At 46.6% G+C, this 25,610-nt stretch overlaps 1 protein-coding gene across 2 annotated transcripts in view; it reads right to left on the reverse strand.

Moving 5' to 3' along the window:
* The window catches only part of LOC102779432 (solute carrier family 53 member 1), a 41,102-nt gene extending 15,492 nt beyond the window's left edge, over nt 1–25,610 (reverse strand). For both annotated transcript variants that reach the window (XM_087850549.1, XM_087850548.1), the window contains exons 1-4: nt 25,180–25,610; nt 13,262–13,313; nt 563–664; nt 254–477 (exon numbers count right to left, since the gene is read on the reverse strand). In XM_087850549.1, coding sequence (XP_087706675.1) covers nt 254–477; nt 563–664; nt 13,262–13,313; nt 25,180–25,248 — 447 coding nt within the window. In that variant the 5' untranslated portion in view covers nt 25,249–25,610. The remainder of the gene's footprint in view (nt 1–253; nt 478–562; nt 665–13,261; nt 13,314–25,179) is intronic.

A 25,610-nucleotide genomic window follows, 5' to 3' on the forward strand; every position in this document is an offset into this window, starting at 1 on the left:
TCCTTAGCCTCGTGTCGGCCTGCGAGCAGCAGCTGTTGTTGTGGCTTTAAAATTCAAAGATGGCTTTTTGATTTTAAAACTGTCGTATTTCTCTACATGACAGTGGGTGAGCACGTTCACCTGCATCAGCATTTATTATTGATCATCAGTCACAGTGTGATAAAAACTGTCTCCCAATCAAATACTATAATAAGTAGCTAGACTGAACCCTCGATATAATCAATAATCAATAATCAAAGGTGTTGGTGTGCACCTGATAGTTCTGCAGCAGTATAAGGCTGAGGTAGAACTCTGAGAAGGCCAGCTGCAGGTCCTTTATGTTCCTGTGCTTGCATCGTTCCTGCTGTGACAAGGCAAACACCGTCTTCCTCCTCCTCAGGCCCCGCCCACTGGCTGAGCTCTCCCTCTGTGCATCCAGCGAGGACTGCAGCTCGTTCTGCAGCGTGGCGAATCGCCGCTGAGCCTCGGCCAGCTTCTCTGGAAGGAGAGAGCGAGACACGGTAAAGACAGGACAATAAGAAGTCTCGGTGAGCCCTGAAACCAGTGCTACCAGCTGCATTACCAGAATAGAAGGTGTTGATTTTGGCCAACTCCTTTTCACACATCTGGAAGAACTTCTCCTCAAATTTGGCATAGTAGCGCTTGACAGTGTCTTCATCTGTGACTGCAACAAGAGAGAAGCTGTTAGAAGAGCATCTCACAGCAGGAAACAAACCTGTGCGCACAAAGTTAAAAGAAACAAAGTGCAGAAATAAAAACGGGCAAGTGGGTGACTGTGCTGCTGTGCTCCGACCAGCAGGGGGAGCAGTGAGCAGCCCCTGTGCTGTGTGGAGAGTCAGGATGGAATATGAACTCCACTCACTCCAGACTTTAAGCATAAACATGGAAACAGCAGCTTTCAGAAACACTGAGAGGACAGGAAGAGAAACTCAGACTGTGAACAGATCAGCAGTGACACAGCAGACGTCCTTCTGAATCACAGGTGTCCAACGCCAGGCCTGGAGGGCCGTGTCCTGCAGACGTGTCCTTGATCCAACACAGCTGATTTAAATGGATAAATGACCTCAACATGTCCTGAAGTTCTCCAGAGGCCTGGTAACGAACGAATCATGATTCAGCTGTGTTGACCCAGGGTGAGATCTAAACCTGCAGGACGCCTCCAGGCCTGGAGTTGGACCCCCCTGCTCTGAATGATGCATCTGTATGTTTGTTATGTCACATTATTATTCAACTACTTTCCATCCAAATGAGAAACTGTTACACTGTAATCATGTAAGTGTATTCACTGTCAGTATTGTGCACCTTTGGTTCTTATTCATGTAAATAACAAACGTGTTAGGAAGACATCCCTGCTGACTCTGGGAGCTCTCCTCTGATGGTTTATAGGCTCAGTGCCAGTTTCAGGTCAAACTTGTTGGTCAGTGACAGAAAGACAAATGCAGCTGATGATGGAGCAAAGCAGGAGTGCAGGAAAGCAGTATGAGCTCGGTAAAGGTAGCCCAGGACCAAATGGACCTCTCTGCTCGTCTGCTGATTGTTTCATGATCTTAATGCAGAGTTTGTTCTGACTCGTGGTCCCACTGAGAGTAAGACAGACAAACATGTGACTACGCTGGCGTTAAGACGCTGTTGAAAGGTTGATGTGCGGTGATGGAGCGTTGCTGAAGTCACCTGACAACAAGCAAAATAACCACGGACACTGGAAAGTGGGCGTGTCCACTTTAATCAAAGCCACGAGTGGCAGTGGGAGTGTCTCCCTTCTGTTCAAGCATGTCCTGGCAGCAGCGCTATACTTACCTGAACGCTGATTCCTGCTCCTCCCACTGACTCATGTGCTTTTTCAGACGTTTAGTCGTCCTGTAATTTGGATCATTTTCATCTCAACAACGTCACACGTCACCGATTCTGGTAAACTTGACCTGAGCAGACCTGTGTGTCCGAGCTGAGCCCGCTGTCACGGCAACAACAAGCAAACAACAGCGGGTCAGGTGGTTCAGTGTGCACACTCAGTGATTCACTGTTTCAGAGTGGCTGCTTTTAGACAAGACACCAAATTAAGTAAATTGGCGTGTCCAAACCACTCCCTCTCTCAGCAGCGCACAGACACACAAACAGCTGTCAGACTGCCGTAATCTCCTTATCCCGTTTCGGCCTTATTCGGCTCTTTTCTCTGCGTGTCTCAGTCAAGTCATAATGATTATTATCATTATTACCATTATGCCATGTCTGTGTCTCAGCTAAAGCCTGTACTTTCCATTTGACAAGCAGGTTTTTTAGCAACACCCTGCTTTGCACATTTCGTGTGTTCTTTTGTGGAACGTAGCAACTACAGCGAGCACCCAGGCGCCACGTTGGGCCCAAAACACTGAGATGTGCGACAGGAACGCCACCGCGCTCTCTTCCACCAGGGCTGGGGGAAAAATGGATACTGTGTAGCATGGTGATATTTTGTTTCTAATAATGTATGGATAAAGGGACAGCAGAAATCGATACTTTGTTACAAAAAGGTTTTTGTGCTCTGACTTCAGAGCATGTTGATCCTTTTTCTGAATCCTGACATTCCTTCACTGTCCAAATGTGTTTAATAAACATGACAGTTTACTTATTTTAATTTAAGACATGTTTGATTTTAATTAAGTTTAAAACTTTTTTATTTAATGTAAAATTCTATTTTGTTTTAATTTACTTTCAAATTCTTCAGTTGCTGAAGGGGCTGCATAGTTTTCATAAACTGCATAGTTCAGAATAGCTATAATTGTACCAGATGGTTGATTCAGTTAAGTTGGACTAGACTGTAATACAAACCGTTCAGTTTGTCAACAATCAAACTGAAATGAGAGAAAGACTGAGTGTGAGACTTTGATATTAGAGAAAATGAATATTGATAAAGTTTACCTTTATGTACAGAATCTGAATATCGCAAAATATTTTTAAAAATTGCAATAATATCGTATCGTGCGTTAAGTATTGTGATAATATCGTATCGTGCGTTAAGTATTGTGATAATATCGTATCGTGGGATGTGTGGTGATTCCCACCTCTATCTTCCACACAGATTTTCCTTTACTGTTCGTGGATACGCAGCATTAAACTCCTCCCACTACCTACACAGGGTGAGGTGTTAGTGCAGCTGCACAGAAACATTTCTATCCTCAGCCTCGGTGAACGTGTGCAGTGCTTCACAAACAGCATGCGATCCTGCACGGCTGGTTGCAACACTTGTCTGATACAGGCTGATAAAGCCTCTGACTTGGACAAAGAGCACTTATCCCTCCAGCGTGTCCCCGGCCTCTGGGACAGCATCAATGCATTTGCTCTTTGAGTCCATGTAAAGCTGCACACTTTGCATAAATTGCATTTTGTGATTTCGTCCAGTGTTTGTCACTAATCTGGACTGATGAAGCGTTCTGGTCCCAGAGCAGCAGTCTTGTTTTGCATTTGGCTAGAGTAGCATCACTGGTAGCATGGAGTAATGTCTCAACGCTACAGGTTAGTGCAGCTCCTCCATCAGTGCATGTCATGCAAGAGGCTTTGTTGCATCTCCCAGCAGAGTCTGAGGAGCATGGAGGAGATCCCACAGGGCAGGGCCGTAGAAGATCCTTAACCCATCAGCAGGACCGGCATCTGCTCCTTTTGCCAGGACAAACAGCGTGCCCACAGCCCACTGCTGTGAATGTCCAAACAATCAGAAGCAGACTTTGTGGAGTGGGCTGAAGGCCCAGCATCCACAGGTGGGCCCTGTGCTGAGCCGACTAACACTTCCTCAGGATACCAGAGCTGGCAGGTCCAGCCTTAGCACCCTGTGCTTTAACAGAGCAGGTTCATCCCTGGACGATGAACTGAGACCACCTTGGCCTAAATCCAGCAGAACGCCTCATCGTTTCGCTCCATCCAACACCGTCAGCTGCAGTGGGTCCTGGGCGTGTCCTGGTGCACAACAGTGCAGCCTCTCGTGGTCAGAGTGTGCAGGCAGTAGGCCGTCATGATAATGTCGTTTCAAACACTGGACACCATTTTTGAGGGAACAGGGAAAACTGACCCAACAACGAGAGCAGTAACAGCAAAGAAGAAGAAGAGTTAACGTTCAACTGTAAGTTTGATTTAACAAAATCATTCTTCAACATTAAGAGATTTGATTCATTTTACAAATTATTCCAATAAAACACATTTTCACACCAACTAATAAACAAACAACACGATACCATCGCCTACATAATGTGATTATCCCAGAAGAGCAAACATGAGACAGAGAGACGAGTCAGAAAATAAACCAAAGCAGAGGAAGTGCATGTCAGCTGACGTGGACACAAATGTGAGGCTTTAATCATTCGACGATCAGCCGTGAATCACAGCCTCACAGCAACAGTGACTCTCTATATAACGCCACACAGAGGGGCGGTGCAGACCACCCAGTGCTATCTATAGTGCACAGGATACTACAGAGCATTCATCTTCAAAGGTTTTAACCCACCCGTGGAGCTTTTTCAGCATCGTGTGCAGCAGCGTGTGTGCAGCTACGCCCACTGCAGGGGGGAGGGAGGGGCGCCACAGTGTGTTCCCCACCTCGCTAACATACAGCTGTGTGTACCTTAGCTAGTGCACATGTGCATCACATACAGGTGAGTTTACTGTGGGAGCAGTGGGCCACACAGTCAGCAGACTGGAGCTCAGTCAAACAGCAGAGTGAGCTCAGGTGAAGCTCTGCAACACTTCACGCTTTTGAGGGGCAGCTGTAAACATGGCAGCTGGTTTATTCACAGACTGGACTATGAACAGGGTGATGGGCGAAACGCAGGACGTGTCGAGGTGTGCTGTAGCTGTGCGACTGATCAGAGGTTATTCACTTTCCTTTGAAGCCTCGAGCAGCGTTTTCAGGACGCCAGCTCAGCATGATGTAAGCTTTCTTTGGCAAAACACAGGTTTAGACAATCGCTGATTGTCATTTACAGGAAACTGCTGTCTGCGCATCATTTAATGACATCAACATGTTTACTTTTCTAACAAACATCATTACGATGCTGGGAAAACAGCCTAATGAGTACGTTGCTATTACAACAACAATGTGGTCATCTGGTACAGAGCATCTACCTGACTAAGTAGCTTTGGTGGGAGGCAGCAGCTGAGCATGCACAGTGCCCACCCTTCATCACGTCACTGAGCCCAGCATCAATAAACAGACAAATAAGCCATGTGAACTACAGATGTCTTTTAATGGGACGGGTATTAATCTGTAACACTGACATCACTCCCAGGCATAACACTCATTAGGGACACATGTCAGGCTCACAATGATGCTTTTCATCCCAATTCATAATTAAGCAGCTGAGGTCATCTCCATGAGCTAGGATGCTTCGTTAGGTAGTTTACAGAAGTCTAGAAGCACTAAATCAAGAAAGATGACTTCAACTGAGACTCCAAATTGGAGTATTTTTGCACAAAAAACAAAAAACGCATGTTAGCTTGAAAGGTAACAGATGGACGACAGCTTGAGGAAAACAAGAATCAACTGTAATAAAGAAGTAAGAGTAAGTTTTTCACACGCACGAGATCGGGGTAGGATCAAATAAAAGGCGTGTCCTATTAAAAGCAGAAACATGGCTGTTTTGAGTTGTGCGCATGCGCAGTAACAACAAGTAGGACGGCTTGATAGGTGGTTGTTTTGTCAGAACACGGGCTGCAGTGAGCCTCGAGCTCCCGGTCAGCTGTCGAGCTGGTGGGTAACAGACGTCTCTGAAAACGTCACCTTTACAAATATGTGATGTCTCGATAAACCGAGCAGATATTTGAAGCTTGCACAGCCACATTCTCCTGAAAATATCTGAAAAGTTTATTTTGTGACCCAGAAAGAATAATAAGAGTAATATTAAAACTGAGTAGCGGCCGTCACTGTTGGAAACTGGAATTGGCGAGAAGGGTCTGTCTGCAGCCACTGTGGAGCGCCATATTGCGACCTCCACAGTAGCTGGAAACACGTCCTCTGCATGGATACAGTGGAAACCTTACAAGTGGATCGTAAAGGTCGGGAGTCTTTCATATATGAATTTGCCGTCAGTAATTTCATAATTGTAGGAATCGTCTAGTTTGCTCACACTGGTCATGCTGGCACTCTGCGTTATAATAACGCTCATTTTTAAATGTTGTTTTATCGTGCTTCATGGTAGAAAGACAGACGTGTTTACTGGCCCTGGTTTAAGGAAGAGAGCTGGACTTCACTGGAACTTTCTGGTATCTGTACATTTCAGCATGAGTATCTGTACTTTGTACTCCCTACATTTTCAAATCCTGGTCGATTTGAAAATGTAGGGACGCAAGATTACTTTAAACTGCTTCTTTATTGCCCAGATTTGAGTTAGCCTTTGTTAAACTGTCTGTTATTTGTCAATAGACACGTATGTATCTCTTACATGCTAAGTGTAACGTGTTATTTCTGCTGAAACCTGAACTCAAATGTGTATATGGTGTCTATCTGTTTTAGATGCACACCACGTGTTGGCTGCTTCACTGCCCTCTGTGCTGTCAGCCCTGCTGTCAGGGCAAAGATCGAGCAGCAGATAAATGGACAAATTCACAAAGCTTTGCCTTTCAAAGGTCTGTTGGTATTAAATATACCTCATAGTTAAAGTTATAAATATGCACTTTATTGTCATGTCAGCATTCTTCAATGTCAACTCAGCCACCACTATCAGGACTGCTCTCCGCTGCACTCTCCGAGGAGCCCTGCCTCCCGAGGAGCCCCGCCTCCCTCCCGCTTCACTCTCCGTGGAGCCCCGCCTCCCTCTCGATGTCTTGTCTCCAGCATCTAAACCATTTCCAGTCTTCGGTAGAACATTCATGTGCTCCTCCCTCTGCGCTGAATGAAACTGCAGCTTAGGGAAAGTCCATGAAAATGAAACGCCCTCACTGTGGTCTTCAAGGCTCACGTGATGAGGAGCCATTCAAACAGGTCAATAGATGTTTGCCTGGCCTGTCATCTGCAGTGTTTGTGTAGAGGGACTTCTTCCTCTTTGTTTTTCAGTTTGCAGAGGACATGGAGCTCTTTTTAAAAGCATGGGGTTTGTTTGTTTGTTTGTTTGTTTGTTTTTTATTCTGATTTTCACATAAGGCTGTTTGATGGCTTACTGCGCTGCAACAGACCAAAAGAATGACACAGGTTTGAAGGGTCCAGTAGTTTGTGCATGGCATTGCAGCACAAATATGTGTTTGCAAGATAGACTGGAACAAAATGATGATGCATTAAATATTGCACAGGCTGCAGTGAATTTCTGTTGATGCACTGTTGAGCTTTGAGTTTCCCAGTCAAACGTAGCTTTGAAGCATCTGCTAAAACACTTTTACTCTTGTAGATTTCACAACAAGAACAAAATATTAACTCTCAGAAAATAATTCAAAGCTGCAGCTGCAGCACAAACAGCAACAAACACTGTAAACGTGTCCTGGAGTTTCTGCAGCTGCAGAAAGAGCTGCTGCTGTAAGTCAGACTAACAGCTTCCAGATCATTTATTTTTCTGGAAAGATGGTAGGAAGGGCATCACTGCTCATTTCCCAGATCCTGGAATACAAGCCCCTGTCCCATGAAAACCACTTCACAGCAGTAGGAGTCCACTAAAACCTACAAATGAAGAGTGATCCTGGAAGAAATGGGGTGCACACCAGTGACCTCAACAATTGCAAGACAGCCTTGTCCCCGATGCTCAGATGAAAAAAATACAAAGATTCATGAAACCATCAGGACTTTATCACCTTTTTATCTGAAACGTCACTGGTAACATATACGACCTAACTGCCATTTAAAGAGTAAAGAAAGAATGTAGATCAAATTTTGATGAAAAGGACTGGAGCTCATTTAAAGTCGGTAAAAGTAGAAAAATGTTTTAATAAGTAAGTGAGGTTTATTTATTAAGCGCTTTTCATGGACAGGCAGTCAGAGCGCTGCACACAAAGGTTCAAATAAAGAAAACATTACGTAACAAAATAATATAAACAATGCAAATTCAAAACAATCCAGAAGTGTTGATTAACAGAAGTTTAAATAACGAAGTTTTAACTGGTTTTTAAAGGATCCACAGAGTCAACCAAACGTAACTGTGGAGGTAAACTGTGCCACATACTGAAAGGCTCCGCCCCCTTTCGTCTTCAGTCGGGGAGCAACCAACAAACTGTGAGCCTGCGAGCAAAGACAACGAGCAGCAGAGTGTTTTATAAGAAGCTGGGATAAATAATCTGGGGCCAGTTAGTGCTCTGTGTGTTAAAACAAGAGTTTGATCATGTATTGGGAGCCAGTGTGAAGAATATGAAATAGTGATGTGAGTTAGTAGCCTGCATTTTGTATGGTCTGGAGGCGGGAAAGAGATGATTTATCCAAGCTGGTAAACGGGGCATTACAATAATCGAAACGCGATGACACAAATGCATGAACAGTTTTTGTAATTCAGCTGAAATAATGTCGGAGTTACAAAATGCTATAAAATATACATTTTATAGCATTTTGTGAACATGCACATTTTTGGCAACGAACAAGCTGAGAGAGTTTCATATTTTTGCTCTCCTTGAACAGAAATAACAGTGCACAATAATCAATGTTGATGTTGATCTATTAGATGTCCCAGACTCTACTATGAATCATACAGCGCTCCCTCGTTTATCGCGGCAGGTGAAACCACGAAGTAGCCAACTTTAGTTTTTACAATGATTACAGATGTTTAAAGGCTGTAAAACCCGTCACTACAAAGTTTATACACTTTTGTCAGACAGGCAGGAACATTTCACACTTTTCTCTCTTGTTTAAACTCTCAAAGATCAAACCTTTGTAGAAAAGTAAGTCCAGTGTTACAGAATGAAACCAAAGGGAGAAAACAAACATGCAGCACGTCAGGGTCACACTGCTAACCATCGAAGATTTATGTGAATATGACGAGCTGAACACACTCTGTGCTGTGCAGGAGACACGACAGTGATCCACAGCAATCAGAACACAACGCTCTGTAAAAGTCTGCAAACAGCGAGTCTGTGAAAGGTGAACCATTATAGCGAGGGAGCGCTGTACAATCGTTTCCAGTAGCGCTGCTGATATATGAAATGGTGAGTTTTGAGGTTGTCTTCAAACAAGTGCATTGAACCAGAAAAAGGTGTTTGAAGGGTTAAAAATGTAAAAAGTAATGACTATTTTATGTTTATGAAAAAACCTTTATGCAGAAAAAGTAGCAAAGAAACAAAAACATGACACACGGACACTTTTGGCCACGAACGAGCTGAAGGGATGTTAGTGTGTTAAAACACTCAGAACCATGTTTATTTCTCAGCAGCATCAATAGCAACAAAAACACAATTTAGTTTGCGCTGTCAAAGTCGATTTAACTGAAGTCACGTGTTTCCGGCTGCTGTGGAGGTCACAATATGGCGCTCCCCAGCGGCTGCAGCCAGGTGCTCTTGGACTTGGCTGGGCCATGCTATGAATTCTGGGAAATTAAGGACGCATTTGTCAGCCGTATTTGGAGGAGTCTTCGAATTTGGACAGCCTCCGTCGCGTCGCTGTCACGTAATCGGCCTCCAAATGCAGCCTCAGAATTTGGACACAGCTACGATACCGGAGCTGCTTCTTCTTCTTCGGGGTTTAACGGCAGCTGGCATCCTTGTACATGCACTGCTGCCACCTTCTGTTTCAGTCCGTTATTACACTCTTAAATCCTACTACTTATTCCTGCGTCTCTCAGGAGCTTACAAAGCTTCAAATGAGTTGTCGACGATTTTGATGGTCGACGAATCGTGGCGGCCCTACCATGAGCGATACATGATTACTGACCTGTGCTAGCTACAATAAGCAGCTAACTGGCCGACCCTAATCAAACTGAAGAACGTGGTTCAGCACAAACAAACACGTGAGCCGACCAGAGCCTGGATTATCTTAAAACTGTGATCAAGGTAAACGTGTCATTGTTACATTTACACATGAACAGAAACATGTTTCTTCTGTGTAAGCAGTTTAAAATGTGTGAAAGTTCAGACGTGATCAGCTTCACACGACCTCTGAACTCCATCTGGATGCCTCGCATCGTGAAACACTGGACAGATGTGACAGTTCACTCCGTCTGTACGCTGACTCTCTGTGCTCACATTCAAATATGTGCGTTGGTCCTCAGGTTTGAAATGATATTTGAATTCACTCGCTTCACTCCTGCTGCTGATTAAAAACTAATAGCACTCAGCCGTGTACGCAGGATCAATGGTCCTTTGGCAGCTGCGGCCATGTTTGGTGCAAAGCAGCAGTGGAAGCGGCGACACGGTTTGCTGTTTGGGTTTCTAACATCACATTTGGGACAGAAATAGTTCCTTCAAGTGGTTGAAGTCGCTTCTGTCAAAATAAGATGAAAGATGAGGGAAGCGCACTGTGCTCGTCACGTTGTTTAGTATTGCTTTAAGTTTAAGTATGCAGCGCAGTGACACGACCAGTCATTACATGATGAACACAGGCCTCTGATAACTGGTTTGAAGACTTTCTAAGATGATTTCAGGCCTTAAATTTTGGTCATTTTGTGGCTCCTGCTGCTGTATTTTTGCAAAGACACATAATTAAGCAATAATGTAGGCCGAAGTGTCGTCATATAAAACGATTGGAGGTGAAGAACTGTGATGCTGTTTGTATCCTGGGCTTTCATGTGCTCAGCTGAATGCAGCTGAAGCTGTGTGCAAACAAACAAAACTACTGCATGAAGACAGACGTGTGCGTTTCCATCACACGCCCATCGTTGCTTCGTTTGGGAAACCTAACTGCTCCTGCACTTGAAACCTGGGCTAACGTCAACCTGCAGTCAGACACTCAGGCTTCGTGCGTCCCACTGTGGACTCCAGAAGGGGCTGCTGGGCTCCCACTCAGCAATGATGTGCGCTGCTTTCTTCACTCACAAAGAAGACACAAACGCTCAGCTGCTGCAAACAGGCACAGGGCCGTGAGCAGCAACGTGTTTAGTGAACAACACATTTATCGTAAAATCAACACTGATGTTGGTTTAAATGCTGCAGATATGTAGGAACATCAGATCAGTTATTATCACCCAGATTTAAAAACTAAACTCAGACCTGCAATAGAAACATGTTCAGCAGCAGCGCGTGGAGAAACCAAAACACTGACATCAGGAGGCAGCGACGCCGGCTCGCCGTAACGTGCAGCCGAGTCGGTTTACACGGCGTGAAGACCAAGAGGCGGAGCCGTCACTGAGACGCTGAGCTGTTTCTATCCTGTGACCAGCACTCAAGCCTTCACAGAGCTGGTGGAGTCCCTCATCAACAAACCGAGTGTGACCCATGTTCACACCAGAGATGGCGCCATACCACCACTCTGCCCGATACGACATCATACGTTTGGATATCTGCTGATACAGATATGAATCTGATAAAGTCCATTTTGTAATCAATAAAAGTGTTTTTATCTTCCTGCAAGTTCAAACTCAAATTTACAAAACAAAACACTAAAGTTAAAAACACAAAAGGCTTCAGTTCAGCGACATCTTTGTATTTAAACCTTTAGCACAGCTTTCAGTCTAAGTGCTTCAAGTAATATTTAAAGTAAATTAAAACGTAATTTAATGCAGATTTCAGAAACTCTTTGTTCTGGGAAAAAGGAGCGCAAACTAATGTTCATATTCAACAACCTGTGGAGCTCTTACACAGAAACATCCAGAGTGGATCAGGATGGACGTCGGAGCCGTTACCATCATGTTCAACCTCAGACTGGAGTTTCTGTCTTTTCTATACTAAACTTAACAAAGGATGAAAAAAGTGTTTCTCATGTTTCGTTTTGGGAACCCTGAAACTGTCCATCGTTCGGTCACACGTCGCGCAGACGTCCCAGCTCCATGTACCGGCTCTGAAGCTCCACAAACATTCACAGAGGAACTTGCTTCGTGTCTCTGGGACGGCTTCCTCCGAGGTGCCGGTTTGGCAGCACGTAGCGCGGCTCCAGATGCTTTCAGCGTGAACTCCAGCCCGCCGACAGGTCCCGCACGCAGCGGCCGCTCTGTCACGTGACGCGTGCTGCTCCGACGCGCTGAGGTCACGAGCCGGGTTACGCCATGTCGCGGGTTTTGTGAGGTGCTTTTGTGACATTTGATGGATCAGGTTACATTTCTCATTTCTCCCCGATATCCGATCCAGCACTTTAGGTCAGGATCGGACCGATGCCGCATATCGGATCAGTAATCGGATTACTCGATGGAATAATCGATAGATTACTCGATTACTAAAGTAATCAGTAGCTGCAGTAAAGATATTTTCTGAGTGTGTTTGGAACAGAGAATACTGGACTTCACTAATCGTTGTTTTCAGGATCAATCAACCAATCAATCAGCCTAACTGAATGTAAGCAAGGCAGTAACTGGGCAGCACTACTCTGTGTGACCACACCTCCCAGTCTGTGCCCAGCTATCCCAGCAAACACACTGAGCTGGAGGCCAGGTTTTCATGATCTTTAAATCCTGTGGAGATACAGAAATTCTTTCATTGCTGCCTAATCTGCATCATTATAGCTGCATTGATAACATTCTTTACAGCATTATTCTATCTAATAATATTCCTCACAGTATTGATGTTGCATTAAAGTTGAAGATGTTCATTTGAGGATCCTTCCATTATGTTAACAGAAGTATTTCATACACAGTGCTTAGTATTTGTGCTCATTAAGAGTTGTTGCTCAGTCTACAGAAGCGCGACGTCTTCACAATCGTGTTAGAGACTAGAGCATAGACGGGTAACTGCATGCATGCTTACAATACATATAACACATATACTCTAGGAATGTGTTTGAACTCATTCAGCTTCTAACTGTATTTTAGTCAATAATTAGCCCCAAAGGTCCTGAGGGCTTGAAGTTTATTACCTTGTATGGAAGGTGTTATAGAAAAGAGAAGTTCTGTGTTTGTAGCCATTAAAGATGTACAAGATGTACCATTCACTGTGACTGATGTCTTTAACCTATTTTAATCTGTGATTGACGCCGTGGGGGGCGTATACCCCACTGCTTTATAAGTGTTCTCAACATGTTTTCTTTTTTTGAACATCAGTATTTATGAATTGTTGGGTTGGATGTTCAGCTGTGGCACTAATATAAACGTGTAACACGCGTGGTCTTACACCGAAATGATAACACAACAGTTTCCAGTACAAAGCAAGACAGCAACAGCTCTGATAAGTAAGACTAGAGAAGGTGAAAGACACAGGAAGTCGATGTGATTTCCTGTGAGGCCTTAAGTGACTGTGTGTGCATGCGTACCTTCGATAGACGGCGCCTGGTCCTGAGCAGCATACAGCATCTCTTTGAAAGCCTGCAGACAGTAAAAACACCAGATCAGTCACCTGTACAAACATATATATCATCAGGTCAATGAGAGTGATTCCACAGCAGCAGCCTATCACAGTGCTGTGTGACCATCAGGTGTTCAGACCTGCTGAAAACAACCTGCAGCCCATCCTGGTGCATCCTCCTGCAGCCACAGAGCGCAGTCTGTTATTTCTTTTATTGATCTGTTCTTTAGCTCTTCATCCAGCCTTTAATAAAGCAGCCTGCTTCATACTGTGGGGCCGTGTACGCTGTGCTTTGTCCCCACTGTGGAGAGGACGAGGAGTCACCCAGTCTCAGTGAGCTTCAGCAGCACAGTCGCCCCCTTTCATCAGCGCTTGCTCCAGGGTTAGATAGTAGAGTGGTCAGTTAGTCAGAATGCCAGCAGGGCACCGGCTCACAATGAGCTCACTGTGTGGCAGCCCGGCCTGCTGGGCAGCAGTGAAGCAGGACGAACGACGGCCCACGCAGTCAGGCCTGTGCTGCGCTGCAGCGCTGGAACAAACTAATCACAGAGTAGGACATCGATAAGAAGAAACTCTTCAATACCCAATAAAACCTGCAGGCTCTGATGTTTCTGCAACAACACACAGAGGACACACACTACACTGCATGATGCATGAACCAACCCCACTGTTACTGAACAGGTGAACTGTAACCAGGGAAAGAACTGGGTCAATACAGAAGCGGAGCTCAAAACCAGCTCCGATGCCAGGACTCCTTCATCCTGGAAAACCATCAGCGGCTCTAACACGGCTCAGGCACCTCCTTTCTCTTCATGACACATTTCCAGAAAGGCTCCACGTTCAGCCCTGACTGATGTTGGGATCAGCTATCACACCTCTCTGATGTCTTTAACCGTGTCCAGGCTAAATGTAGAAAACATTCGATGAAGAGCTGAAATAGCTCACACCCCCACGTCTTCCTCACAGACAGAGTTGATACCAACATCTGAGTGATGGTGATGAATGGCAGAAGCCGTGCTATCAATACTGCAGCAAGAAGGGCCAGTGCAGTACATACTGGTCCTACTGGTTGTGTCTCATGTGTCATCTGCAGGGTTTACCTGCCTCGGCCTCGGTGACCTTTAGCCTGTTTTGCTGCTCTGTAACTAATGAAAGTGGCGGCTGCTCTTATCGACCATCACCCTGACACAACGCGCCCGCCTGCGATCAGCATAAAGCGCTCTCTGAGCCATAGCTGCAAAGCGCTTTCCCACACTGGTCCTGCGCCCACAGCGTGTGTGACAGTAAGATGCTGGTGGTCACAGGAGGCTGGCTCAGCATGTGGTCAGGAGCGAGTTTCCAAAACACAACGCACAGCTCAACAGGAACAAGGGCAGCTGTGCTTATCCCCGCAGATTACCCTACTTCTGTTCTTTCTCCTTCGCCGCCGCCTCGTTCGCTCTCTCGCGGCGATCACCACGGGCATTTGACCCACACCAGCTGACCACAAATCTCCAACTGTGAGTTTCTCTGCAGAGCTCCTCTCTTTACACTCTGCTGGCGTCTTTTCCTCGCTGGCTGTTGGAAATCTTGCTCCTTCCCCTAATCTCCTTCCCCTCGCTCTTTTCTCCAACCCTGCCCACCAGCACAAACACTTTGTTGACACCAAACTGTCAGCAGGATTATGAGTCATAACTGGATTATTGCTCACATGTGTGTCATGTAAAAACCCAGCTCTCTCGGTTGTTCCTCATTTTTCTGTCCCAGCTCCACAGTGCAGACGAGATATGAAGCTCTGCTCTTTAGTGGAGCCTGAAAGATGCTGTGGCAGAATCTAAAGAGTGCTCCCGGGGCTGCTGACAGGTGAGGTTTGTTGTTGCAGGGCAGTGACATCACCGCTGACGCACGAGTGATGCAAGCTAAAAGCTAAAGCAGCATTAACGTCTGACTGAGCAGTTCTTTGTGTTTTCAGCCGTAGTCAGGAAACAGCGTTGCTGACTGTGACGGCAGACAATGCCTCCATGTGTCTCAGTGACCTTTAATGTAATTAGCTTCATCAGAGGGCTTCAATAATGATTTCATTTTCTTTTATGGTTTGTACATCGAAATAACCTTCGTATCTGATTACATCGTCCTATTAGATCAACGTGGAAACAACGAGCTGTCACAGATGTCACAGCAAGTTTACTGATTTCTTTGCACACCATGAACTAATGTGCACCTTTTTCATTTTCTTTATTCCACATTAGGCCACAAATACATCCACAATCACTAATGTTCACACGTTGCACCTCGACTAGACCAGCAACAAGCGTCTGGAGAATCGGCCACTCTCCTGGCAGAGGGCATTTAAATCGTCGACAGTCTGATATCATCACAAGTTAATCTCAGGTGTCACCACTTTACTGAGGTCTGCAGGAAACCCTGAGAGGAGAAGAGACGAGTTAGTGCTTCCTGGCCTGTTCCTGACATCCTGAGGGCGAAGCCTGCCATGAACTACAAACTGCTGGAACACCAGCGTTCAATAAGTTACTGAAGCCAGTTTGACATCGCCGTGGACTCAGAGGGGTTATGGTCAGAGGAGACACAGGTTGGTTGGAAGGCGTTCAAACTGTCGAGCATCTGGGCTGTTTCCAGAAAACGGAGAGAATAATGAAGGACTACCTTTCAATTCTTCAGCTAGACAGCTGAAAGCAGGACACAAGTGTGTGTTTGAACAGAAGAATGAACCCAAACGCACATCTGGGTTTGGGATGGTTAAAGCATGCTAGCATGCTAGCATCTGAAACAGCCTATCAAAGGGCCTGACTTTAGCTCGAGTGAAAATGTTCAGACTACGCTTAAACGTTAGCTCCACACCAGGAAACCAAACTATTTAAACGAACTACGCCACATCTGCCAAGAACAGCGCCCAGCTACCCAGCCTCAATTACTCCAGATGCTGTTGATGGCGACCAAAACATCTGGACTTTGCACTGCTGCAAGTGCAGAGATGGTTAGTCAGTAACATACAGCTGGTCAACAGTTTGTTTTTAAAAAAGGATGAAACAACGTTAACAGCACTGTGTCACATTGGTCTGACCAGCTTCACGTTGACTTCACCTGTACAGAAGATGCTGTCGAACCTTTTCACAGATCCATATGCTTCATATGAGCAGAGCAGGCCAGTGTCTGCAGCTTTAATTTAACTCAGCATACAAACAACAACAACATGCATTACTGCAGACATCAGGAGCAGGGCCAGCAGACCGTACGAGGCTCTGTCAGGGCAGGCTTCTATATGAACAGTCTAATAATTATTAAAACACTGGTGTTTCTACATGTATGCCTCTGGCTTCAGACATGAGGGTGATGACACTGAAGCCTTTATTTCTGTTCCCTTTAATCTCCACAATTGCCATGTTCCCAGTGTTCCCAGTGTTCCCAGTGTTCTTCTGTGGGTTCTTGAAATGTTCTTGAAAGTCAGTAGTCATCACTACGAGTCAGTGCACGTTGATTATAGTGATGAGCTGTTCGTGAACGAGCCGACCTCAGTCAGCATCCACGACCCAGGGGACAATGTGGCCAATCACACGGAGAGACAGATTGGGATGATACCATTATGTGAAAAGTGGGTAGATGGGGGTAGATGATCCAAAGTGTCAGCGAGTGTAGTGGTACAGGCCGAGGACACAGAGAGACGGGGATTCAGATTTAAATGCAAGCAAATATGAGAAAATGAAGAAATGAGCCAAAGGAAAAGGAGAAGCAGCTGTAGTGATAGAGGAGACTGCACAGCTGAGTGAAGACAACACAAATGTTCATCAGAGGGTCGACAACAACAAGCCGTCACATGTTCCCCTGACCCTGGATCAGCACCACAGTTTAGTTCGATGATGAGCTGGGAGGGATGACTTTGAGCTATTGGACTCGTTCTTATAAAGCACTCTACTCACAGCTCTTTATACAACATGCTCACTCACTCACACAAGCACCTTTTAGTGCTTCCTAGCTAACCTCTGATCAGTAGATGCTCTCCCCCCTGTAGCAAACGTTGGTTCAGGCTTCAAATAGTAAATGGACTGGTTCTTATAAAGCGCTTTTCTACTCCTCTGAGCACTCAAAGCGCTTTCACACCCATTCACACAAGCACATTGTTCTAAGTGCTTTCTAAGTAAGAAAGTAAGTAGAAGTAAGTAACATTCACATTCATACTCCGATGGATGCATCAGAGAATATCTTGCCCAAGGATATTTGGCATGCAGACTGGGGGAAGCCAGGAATCGAACCACCAACCTTCCGATCAGTAGACCTGCTCTACCACCTGAGCTACAGCCACCCTGTAGCAACATGTATGTTCTCCTCATTTGTGGTAAATCATAAAAACAAGTCTTTAATGAAAAAAGTAGAATAAGAAAACTGCTCTCCACCTTACAAACATTCATATTTGCTGATTCAGGCTAAATTAGAGGCATCAGACACCAGCTGACGGGAGCTGGTTCATCAGTGACCTGAGAGGTCAACGACTCCCAAACAGAGCCCAACTAAACACGAGGCTGAGCAGAAAATACCAACATGGAAGTGTAAAAACTGCAAACTCTGAAAGCCACTCGGTCCAAAATTAAGTCAGACTGTCAGCGTCAGCAGGACAAATAACATGTTTACAGCTCAGTACATCAGCCGGCCACGTCGCTGCTATTCTATTTTAAACTGGAGTGATGGTGAATTTGTGCAAAGCTCCTCCAGAGTTGATGGTGTGCTGGCACGGACCTTGGTCTTCGGTTCACCTCACAGACTTTCAATAGGATTCACGTAATTGCTTTGTGCAGGCCAGTCATTAAAGTCTGGACTTCTGAAGCTAGCTCTTCACAGGGAGTGACGTGTGATTGTGTTCGTTTGGGTGTTTGAAGACGAGCACCAACAGACACACTTATCTTCTTTATTGGAATATATTCAAATCTACAAAATCAGAGTGAGGGCAAGTAGTTTGACACAACACCGTCGATGGGTGATGTTAAGTGTGTCTGGTATACTTTTAAGTCTGTTTTCTAAAAGCTTAAATTGCCCATGTTTTATCAGCAGGAGATCATGTGGTATAAGCGTAACAGAAAACACCAAAGGGCCATTTTCACAGAGGGGTGGGCGTCTCAGTTATGAAGGATTTCCTGTCCTGTTGCACCAACCATCACAAACTTTGCATCCTGGAGCTGGACGCTTAGAAACCTTCATTAAAACGAGCTTCACACTGGTGCACGTTTGGATTCCCAGCAGCTCGCCCACCAGACGAACACGCAGACTCTACAGGTACATGTAAGCCTACGTACTCAAGATGACTCAGCTTAATAAGACCCTGTGGTCTTAAGTTAGTTTACTGTACACCGCCCAGTTTAGTTCAGACACGCCGTGGTTGTGTAAGTACAGTAAAAACCAATCAGCTTTTAATTGTAGCAACATTAGTGGAAACATGCTACAATGTTAGCTCCAAGTCGTATCCCACAGTGTGGAAAAATAACTTTAATGAGGCCTGTCACCATGCAGAAAGCCTCCTCTAAATGTCCTCTGACTAACACAGCGCCTGGAGTAAAACCCTCATTTCACTGTCAGCTTCTCTTTTCCTCACCTGAAACCAGCTAGCATCAGCAAACCAACTTCCCATGAAGTGCTGCAGCTCAGTTTCCACTTCTGCTGCACAGCCTGAGCTGCAGTGGTGCGCTGCAAAAATGCAGTCAATGACAAACAGGCACATAAGCTACGGCAGGTCATCCATACTACTGACAAACACAGAGCCACATGCACACCATGGTCAGCACCATACCAACACTGGGTCTATGACAGGGGTGTCCAGCTCCAGGCCTCGAGGGTGTCCTGCAGGTTTCAGATGTCCTTGGACCAACACAGATTATTTAAAGGCTAAATTAGCTCCTCGACATGTCCTGAAGTTCTGCAGAGGCCTGGTAACGAACTAATCATGTGACTCAGGTGTGTTGACCCAGGTGAGATCTAAACCTGCAGGACGCTGGGCCTCGAGGCCTGGAGTTGCCCACCTGCTCTATGAGCATGCTGGGTTAGATCCTTCCATCTCAGACTGTTACCAGGATGTCCTGCAGCAGCACCCACACATTTCAGGACAATGCACACGCAGGTCTTTGTGGATCACCAGCACATTCACACTGCTGACCAGCACTCAGGTCTGTATGCCGTGCATTACTTCACAGCTGCAGGGTGCACGCATCCACAGATGTTGATCAGTTCATCAATAGCAGATGCAGATACTTGTGCAGCAAACAGGTGCTTGCACCACAGCAGGACGAAGCCCAAAACAATCCCCATTTAACGAGCGCTGTAATGTGGAAGCTGATGAAAGGGCTTCATCTGAATGAACGTCAGTCTTCAAGCCTAAAGACATGCATGGTTCTTGCATCGATGCTCCTTAGCTCAGTATAGAGCAGGGCTGCAACACAGTTTACTCTGCAGGATCGATACTGGTTCTTCATTTGGAGAAAAACCAGCAACACCAGTTTACCAGGAATGTGCAAATATTCAAACATCAGCTGGCAGAGGTGCGTTTGACAACTCGGATGTCTGAGACCAGGCCAGCGCCTGTCGCCATTATAGAAGCGGTGTGACATCACACCCACTCTGTACGCAGCCTCGCCTACAGCTGTAGTACAGGTTTGATGTTTCACTGAACTTTCACGTTTCTATGATCGAGTTAAGACGTTAGTCTGGCTGCAGCTGCAGTCCTGTGTGTGAAACACCACGTCTGCAGCATCACCAGCTCCTGACACAGCAGCAGGGTATTTGCTGTTTATGAACGTTAGAAAAGATTTGAAAGAAATCTATTTGTGCTTTTGAGCCATACAAACAAACAATGAGAAGAAACAACTCCACATGGTTTTATTGTTATTACACCCGATCAGCTGGTAACTAAACGAGCCGACCAGTCCCATCTTTCTCCTTTCTTACCCACTCGCTTCTCCCGTTTCTGTCTGGTTCATTATCCTGACCTCCGTCCTCCAACACACACAAACATCTCAACTCTTAGAGCTCCAGCCATGTAGTCATGCAGCAGGGTTTGTAGTCAATGAGCCCGTTGAGTCATACGGATGACCAGCAGGCGTTTTGATTCGTACAGCGCCTGTCTGAGTCTGGCACTTTCCCTCTGCAGGTTTACATGGAGCCAGCATGTCAACAGAGTTTGACCCTGGATTAGTATTGTTATTACTGCTACATTTCTCACGCTCTGATGATAAAACTTCAGTAAAAAACACAAGTTGCACAGTGCTGGAATGTCAGCCATGCTGGGACAACTGCAATCATGCTGAAAACCGCCGACACAGAAGGTAACTGCCTTTGTTTTAGCAGACATCATGTCAGCTCAGTTTATGAGCCTCTGCTGCTCTGACAGAAAACACCGCACACATGTAACGGCCCTGAACCCCACGGCTCTGCAAACGTCACAGGCCCGGGTCCCACAGCTTCACAGGACTAAAACTAACACGGCCCGGGGCCAGATTTACAGCTGGGTGGAACAACAAGCTCCATCTGCTCTGTGTCCAAACACTGCAGGGGCAGGAAGAAAGCCTCTGAAACTTCGGAGGAAATAAGTAACAAATACACGGCCATTGTTTGATATACTCGTCATTCCCTCGCATAGCAAAGATATATCAGATTTGGCGTTTTCAAACAAAGGTTATATGAACAAGATGGGAGAGAAGCCAGAACTGAAACCTATGGAGGAATTCCACAACAGCTTTTATCCAGCCATGCAGATTTTATGTCAGAGAGACCAAGAAATTCAAGGTCACTGAATAATACTGCTCTGAGTGCCAGCAGGTAACCCACTGTAACCATGCATTACATGCATGCACGTATGCAGCTGTGTGAACAGAAGAGAAAATAGTGCTGCTGTAATACCGTTAATATTACAAAGTCATAAACTCCTATCTGTGGGTGAAAACTGCTGGGCAGCATGTGACTACCCTCTGAGTGTGTCAGAGACACAGATGTACGTACAGTCCAGCCAAACAGACACGTTCTGCTGATGGTGTCAACAACACTGTTAAAGCTGTGGCCCAACATGTCATCATCTCCATCTGCCTCCTGATACGTCCCTGTGCACGCTAACTTTGTCTCTGTAGTCCGACAACTTCCTGTTACCTGGATTATTAGCACACATACACGCTACAACTAAGGGTGCTCCTAGATGTCTGCGCTTCTGTCCACGTCTGCGCATCTGTCTGCGCATCTGTCTGCGCATCTGTCCACGTCTGCGCTTCTGTCTGCGCTTCTGTCCACGTCTGCGCATCTGTCTGCGCATCTGTCCACGTCTGCGCATCTGTCCACGTCTGCGCATCTGTCTGCACATCTGTCTGCGCATCTGTCTGCGCATCTGTCCACGTCTGTGCATCTGTCCACGTCTGCGCATCTGTCTGCGCATCTGTCCACGTCTGCGCATCTGTCCACGTCTGCGCATCTGTCTGCGCTTCTGTCCACGTCTGCGCTTCTGTCAACGTCTGCGCTTCTGTCCACGTCTGCGCATCTGTCCGTGACTGCGCATCTGTCCACGTCTGCGCTTCTGTCCACGTCTGCGCATCTGTCTGCGCTTCTGTCCACGTCTGCGCATCTGTCTGCGCTTCTGTCCACGTCTGCGCATCTGTCTGCGCTTCTGTCCACGTCTGTGCATCTGTCTGCGCTTCTGTCCACGTCTGCGCTTCTGTCCACGTCTGCGCTTCTGTCCACGTCTGCGCATCTGTCCGTGACTGCGCATCTGTCCACGTCTGCGCTTCTGTCCACGTCTGCGCTTCTGTCTATGACTGCGCATCTGTCCACGTCTGCGCATCTGTCCACGTCTGCGCTTCTGTCTATGACTGCGCATCTGTCTACGTCTGCGCATCTGTCTACATCTGCGCTTCTGTCCACGTCTGTGCTTCTGTCTATGTCTGCGCATCTGTCTACATCTGCGCTTCTGTCCACGTCTGCGCATCTGTCTGCGCATCTGTCCACGTCTGCGCATCTGTCTGCACATCTGTCTGCGCATCTGTCTGCGCATCTGTCCACGTCTGTGCATCTGTCCACGTCTGCGCATCTGTCTGCGCATCTGTCCACGTCTGCGCATCTGTCCACGTCTGCGCATCTGTCTGCGCTTCTGTCCACGTCTGCGCATCTGTCCACGTCTGCGCTTCTGTCCACGTCTGCGCATCTGTCTGCGCTTCTGTCCACGTCTGCGCATCTGTCTGCGCTTCTGTCCACGTCTGTGCATCTGTCTGCGCTTCTGTCCACGTCTGCGCTTCTGTCCACGTCTGCGCTTCTGTCCACGTCTGCGCATCTGTCCGTGACTGCGCATCTGTCCACGTCTGCGCTTCTGTCCACGTCTGCGCTTCTGTCTATGACTGCGCATCTGTCCACGTCTGCGCATCTGTCCACGTCTGCGCTTCTGTCTATGACTGCGCATCTGTCTACGTCTGCGCATCTGTCTACATCTGCGCTTCTGTCCACGTCTGCGCTTCTGTCCACGTCTGCGCATCTGTCTACATCTGCGCTTCTGTCCACGTCTGTGCTTCTGTCTATGTCTGCGCATCTGTCTACATCTGCGCATCTGTCCACGTCTGCGCTTCTGTCCACGTCTGCGCTTCTGTCCACGTCTGTCTCTTCTGTCCACGTCTGCGCTTCTGTCCACGTCTGCGCTTCTGTCCACGTCTGCGCTTCTGTCCACGTCTGCGCTTCTGTCCACGTCTGTCTCTTCTGTCCACGTCTGCGCTTCTGTCCACGTCTGCGCTTCTGTCCACGTCTGCGCTTCTGTCCACGTCTGCGCTTCTGTCCATGTCTGCGCTTCTGTCCACGTCTGCGCATCTGTCCACGTCTGCGCATCTGTCCATGGACTTACAGGTGAAAACAGAGCAAACAGCAGGCAAAACAACGCACTTCCTGTAGACGGTCTTTTAAGCCGACTGCTCTTTCATCACCTTGGTTTGGGCTCAAGTTAACGAGTGCATTGGATGCATGTCGTTTACAACAGCTGCAGAGTTATCTTTATTTAAACAGAAAGTAAATGTAGACAAAATTCCCTGTCCTATGTGCACATGTTTGCGTGTCTGTGCAGCTTGCCACCATCAACACTCCTTGCTGATGGACACTTCCATCAGACTAACCTGACCGGCTTGTCTCCAAGTCAGCAACTCTCTGTTTCAGCTGAGGCTGTTTGTTTTGTGATTACAGGTATTTCTCAGTGCCTGGAGCTGCCGAGCTGTGCCAACCTAATGTGAATTTTAAAAAGCTACAAGGCTGATAAAACACCGAACACGGCTGCTAATACCATTTCTAACTTCTGGAAAAGGTATTTGGCTCCAAGCTAAATGTGAATGTCACACAAAAGGAACACCAGATTAAAACAACGTGTCGCGAGCGCCGAGGAGATGACTGATGGCTTCTGACTTCAAGCCAGAATCTCAGCTCCAGCTCACACAGACTGAGAGATGCAGAGATGCAGATTTGACCCAATCAATGCTTCAGCTAAACAAACAAGCTCCTACTCATCCTGATGGGTCCAGTTTTGTCATGCTAGCAAATTCAGTGACACTGACTAAAGCCTGTGCAGCTGTACCAGTCTGTGACTGTGAGCAGTGCAAATACTGTCACCAAAAAGGCCGACACCGCTGCTCACAGCTACGAGAGGAAACCTGAAGACAGGAACACGACACTGAAGTCCAGCCACAACAAGGTGGTGTACAACACTTCTCGATGCAACTTTATAGCTTATGTCCACACATACATATTGACAGAGGCTGTAACAGCAGATGATATTTGATGCATGTGTTTTTATTGGCCTGTTGCAACTGGACTCAACCACTTTAATACACACTGATTGCATGTGAACGCAGAGGTGCAGGATTATCGTGGTCTATGCCTGCCGCTTCAAGACTCTACACTAACTTTGGGGCTTCACGGTGCAAGTAAGGATTTGGTTGTAAGTTGACAAAAGGTTTCCTTCTGCTCATATCTGAAGCTAACAAATTATCAGAACTTTGCCAAAAATGAATACGTAAACACGTTAGAGCCTGAGGCTCTGCACAAACATCACTCGACCTGGTATTATTAATCCACTGCTGGGATTTAAAGCCCAGAAACTTATTGTTCTAAACAGGAACTCTTGTTGGGGCAAGTGGGAACACGAGAACTCTGAGAACAACGGTTTTATTTCAGTTAGTTCACAAAGTAAAAAGAAAGCAGAAAACAAACACTGGCAGTGACTATGAGCCGTTATCTGTAATACAGCCAATTCAGCGTGAAAAACCAACACAGGGCCTACACGAGTCCCTTTGAGTCCCCGATGCTCTGCTGGGTCTCACTGACATTTCCTCCGTTGGTATTTGGATGACGGTGCTGAAGAGCTTTGTCTGGTTCAGAGTGCTCACAGCAACCTTGACGAGCACAGCATGCGGTCAGTTGCAGGGTGAGGGGCTGCAGTGTTGATCATGTATGTTATTGTTTACACTGACAGACCCTCGTGCAAATTAGGCTCCAGCAGAGATCAATGGCATTGATCGCTCAAAGGTCGACCTGAGCCCCTCTTCCCTGACAGACACCGGGGTTAACGGGCAAAGATTAACGGGCTCGACAAATGATGACTCAGCCGAAACGGGTTTGTCTCCTAAACACATCTGGGAGGACACGCGCGTGCACGCCAGCACACGGGACGCGGCTCAAACCTGCAGAGCAACAGCACAAATCTAGCTAGCCTAGTTTGCCCGGCTAACGCTAACGACCTGCTGCTGCTTGTATTGAAGCACATCCGCTGAAGGACCCCTGTGTCCTGTTAAAGGACGACGGCCATGTTTAAATAAGATTTCTAAAATGAAGTAACCGGTTGTGTAGTTAGCCAGTGTGCTAACTAGCTGCTAGTACAGGTTTAACGTGAAGCTAACTCACCTCATACTGGATGTACTGCTTCCTCCACTCCGGGGTGATGTGCGCTGACAGATGCTCTGTGAATTTCATGTCGGCCGCGGAGTCAGTCTTCCTCTCCTACCGTTACTGTAGCCGGGAGGCAGCGGGAGGCTTTCGCTGCTTATACAGCGACTCTCATCCAAAGATTATGCTCAGAGGTGCCCTTTTGTCTTTACGGGTAACCTAGCTAACTACCGGCACAGCATTTCTGCGGTCTCAAACACACTCGACGAAGAGTTCGCGGAGCGGCATCTCAGCTAAAGATAAAAACCGTAATTCTGTTTTTATCGCTGTTTCTGGAGGACAGGCCAACACTGTCGGCGTTAGCTGGGTCTTCCTGTGTGTTTTTCCTCTCCTGCTCTCTCGCTGTCGTTCATCCTCTACCTCTCTCCACCTCCCGTCTCCCGCTGCGT

The sequence above is a fragment of the Neolamprologus brichardi genome, chromosome 14, assembly GCF_056152115.1.
Source record: "Neolamprologus brichardi isolate AB-2024 chromosome 14, ASM5615211v1, whole genome shotgun sequence".
Taxonomy (NCBI): Eukaryota; Metazoa; Chordata; class Actinopteri; order Cichliformes; family Cichlidae; genus Neolamprologus; species Neolamprologus brichardi.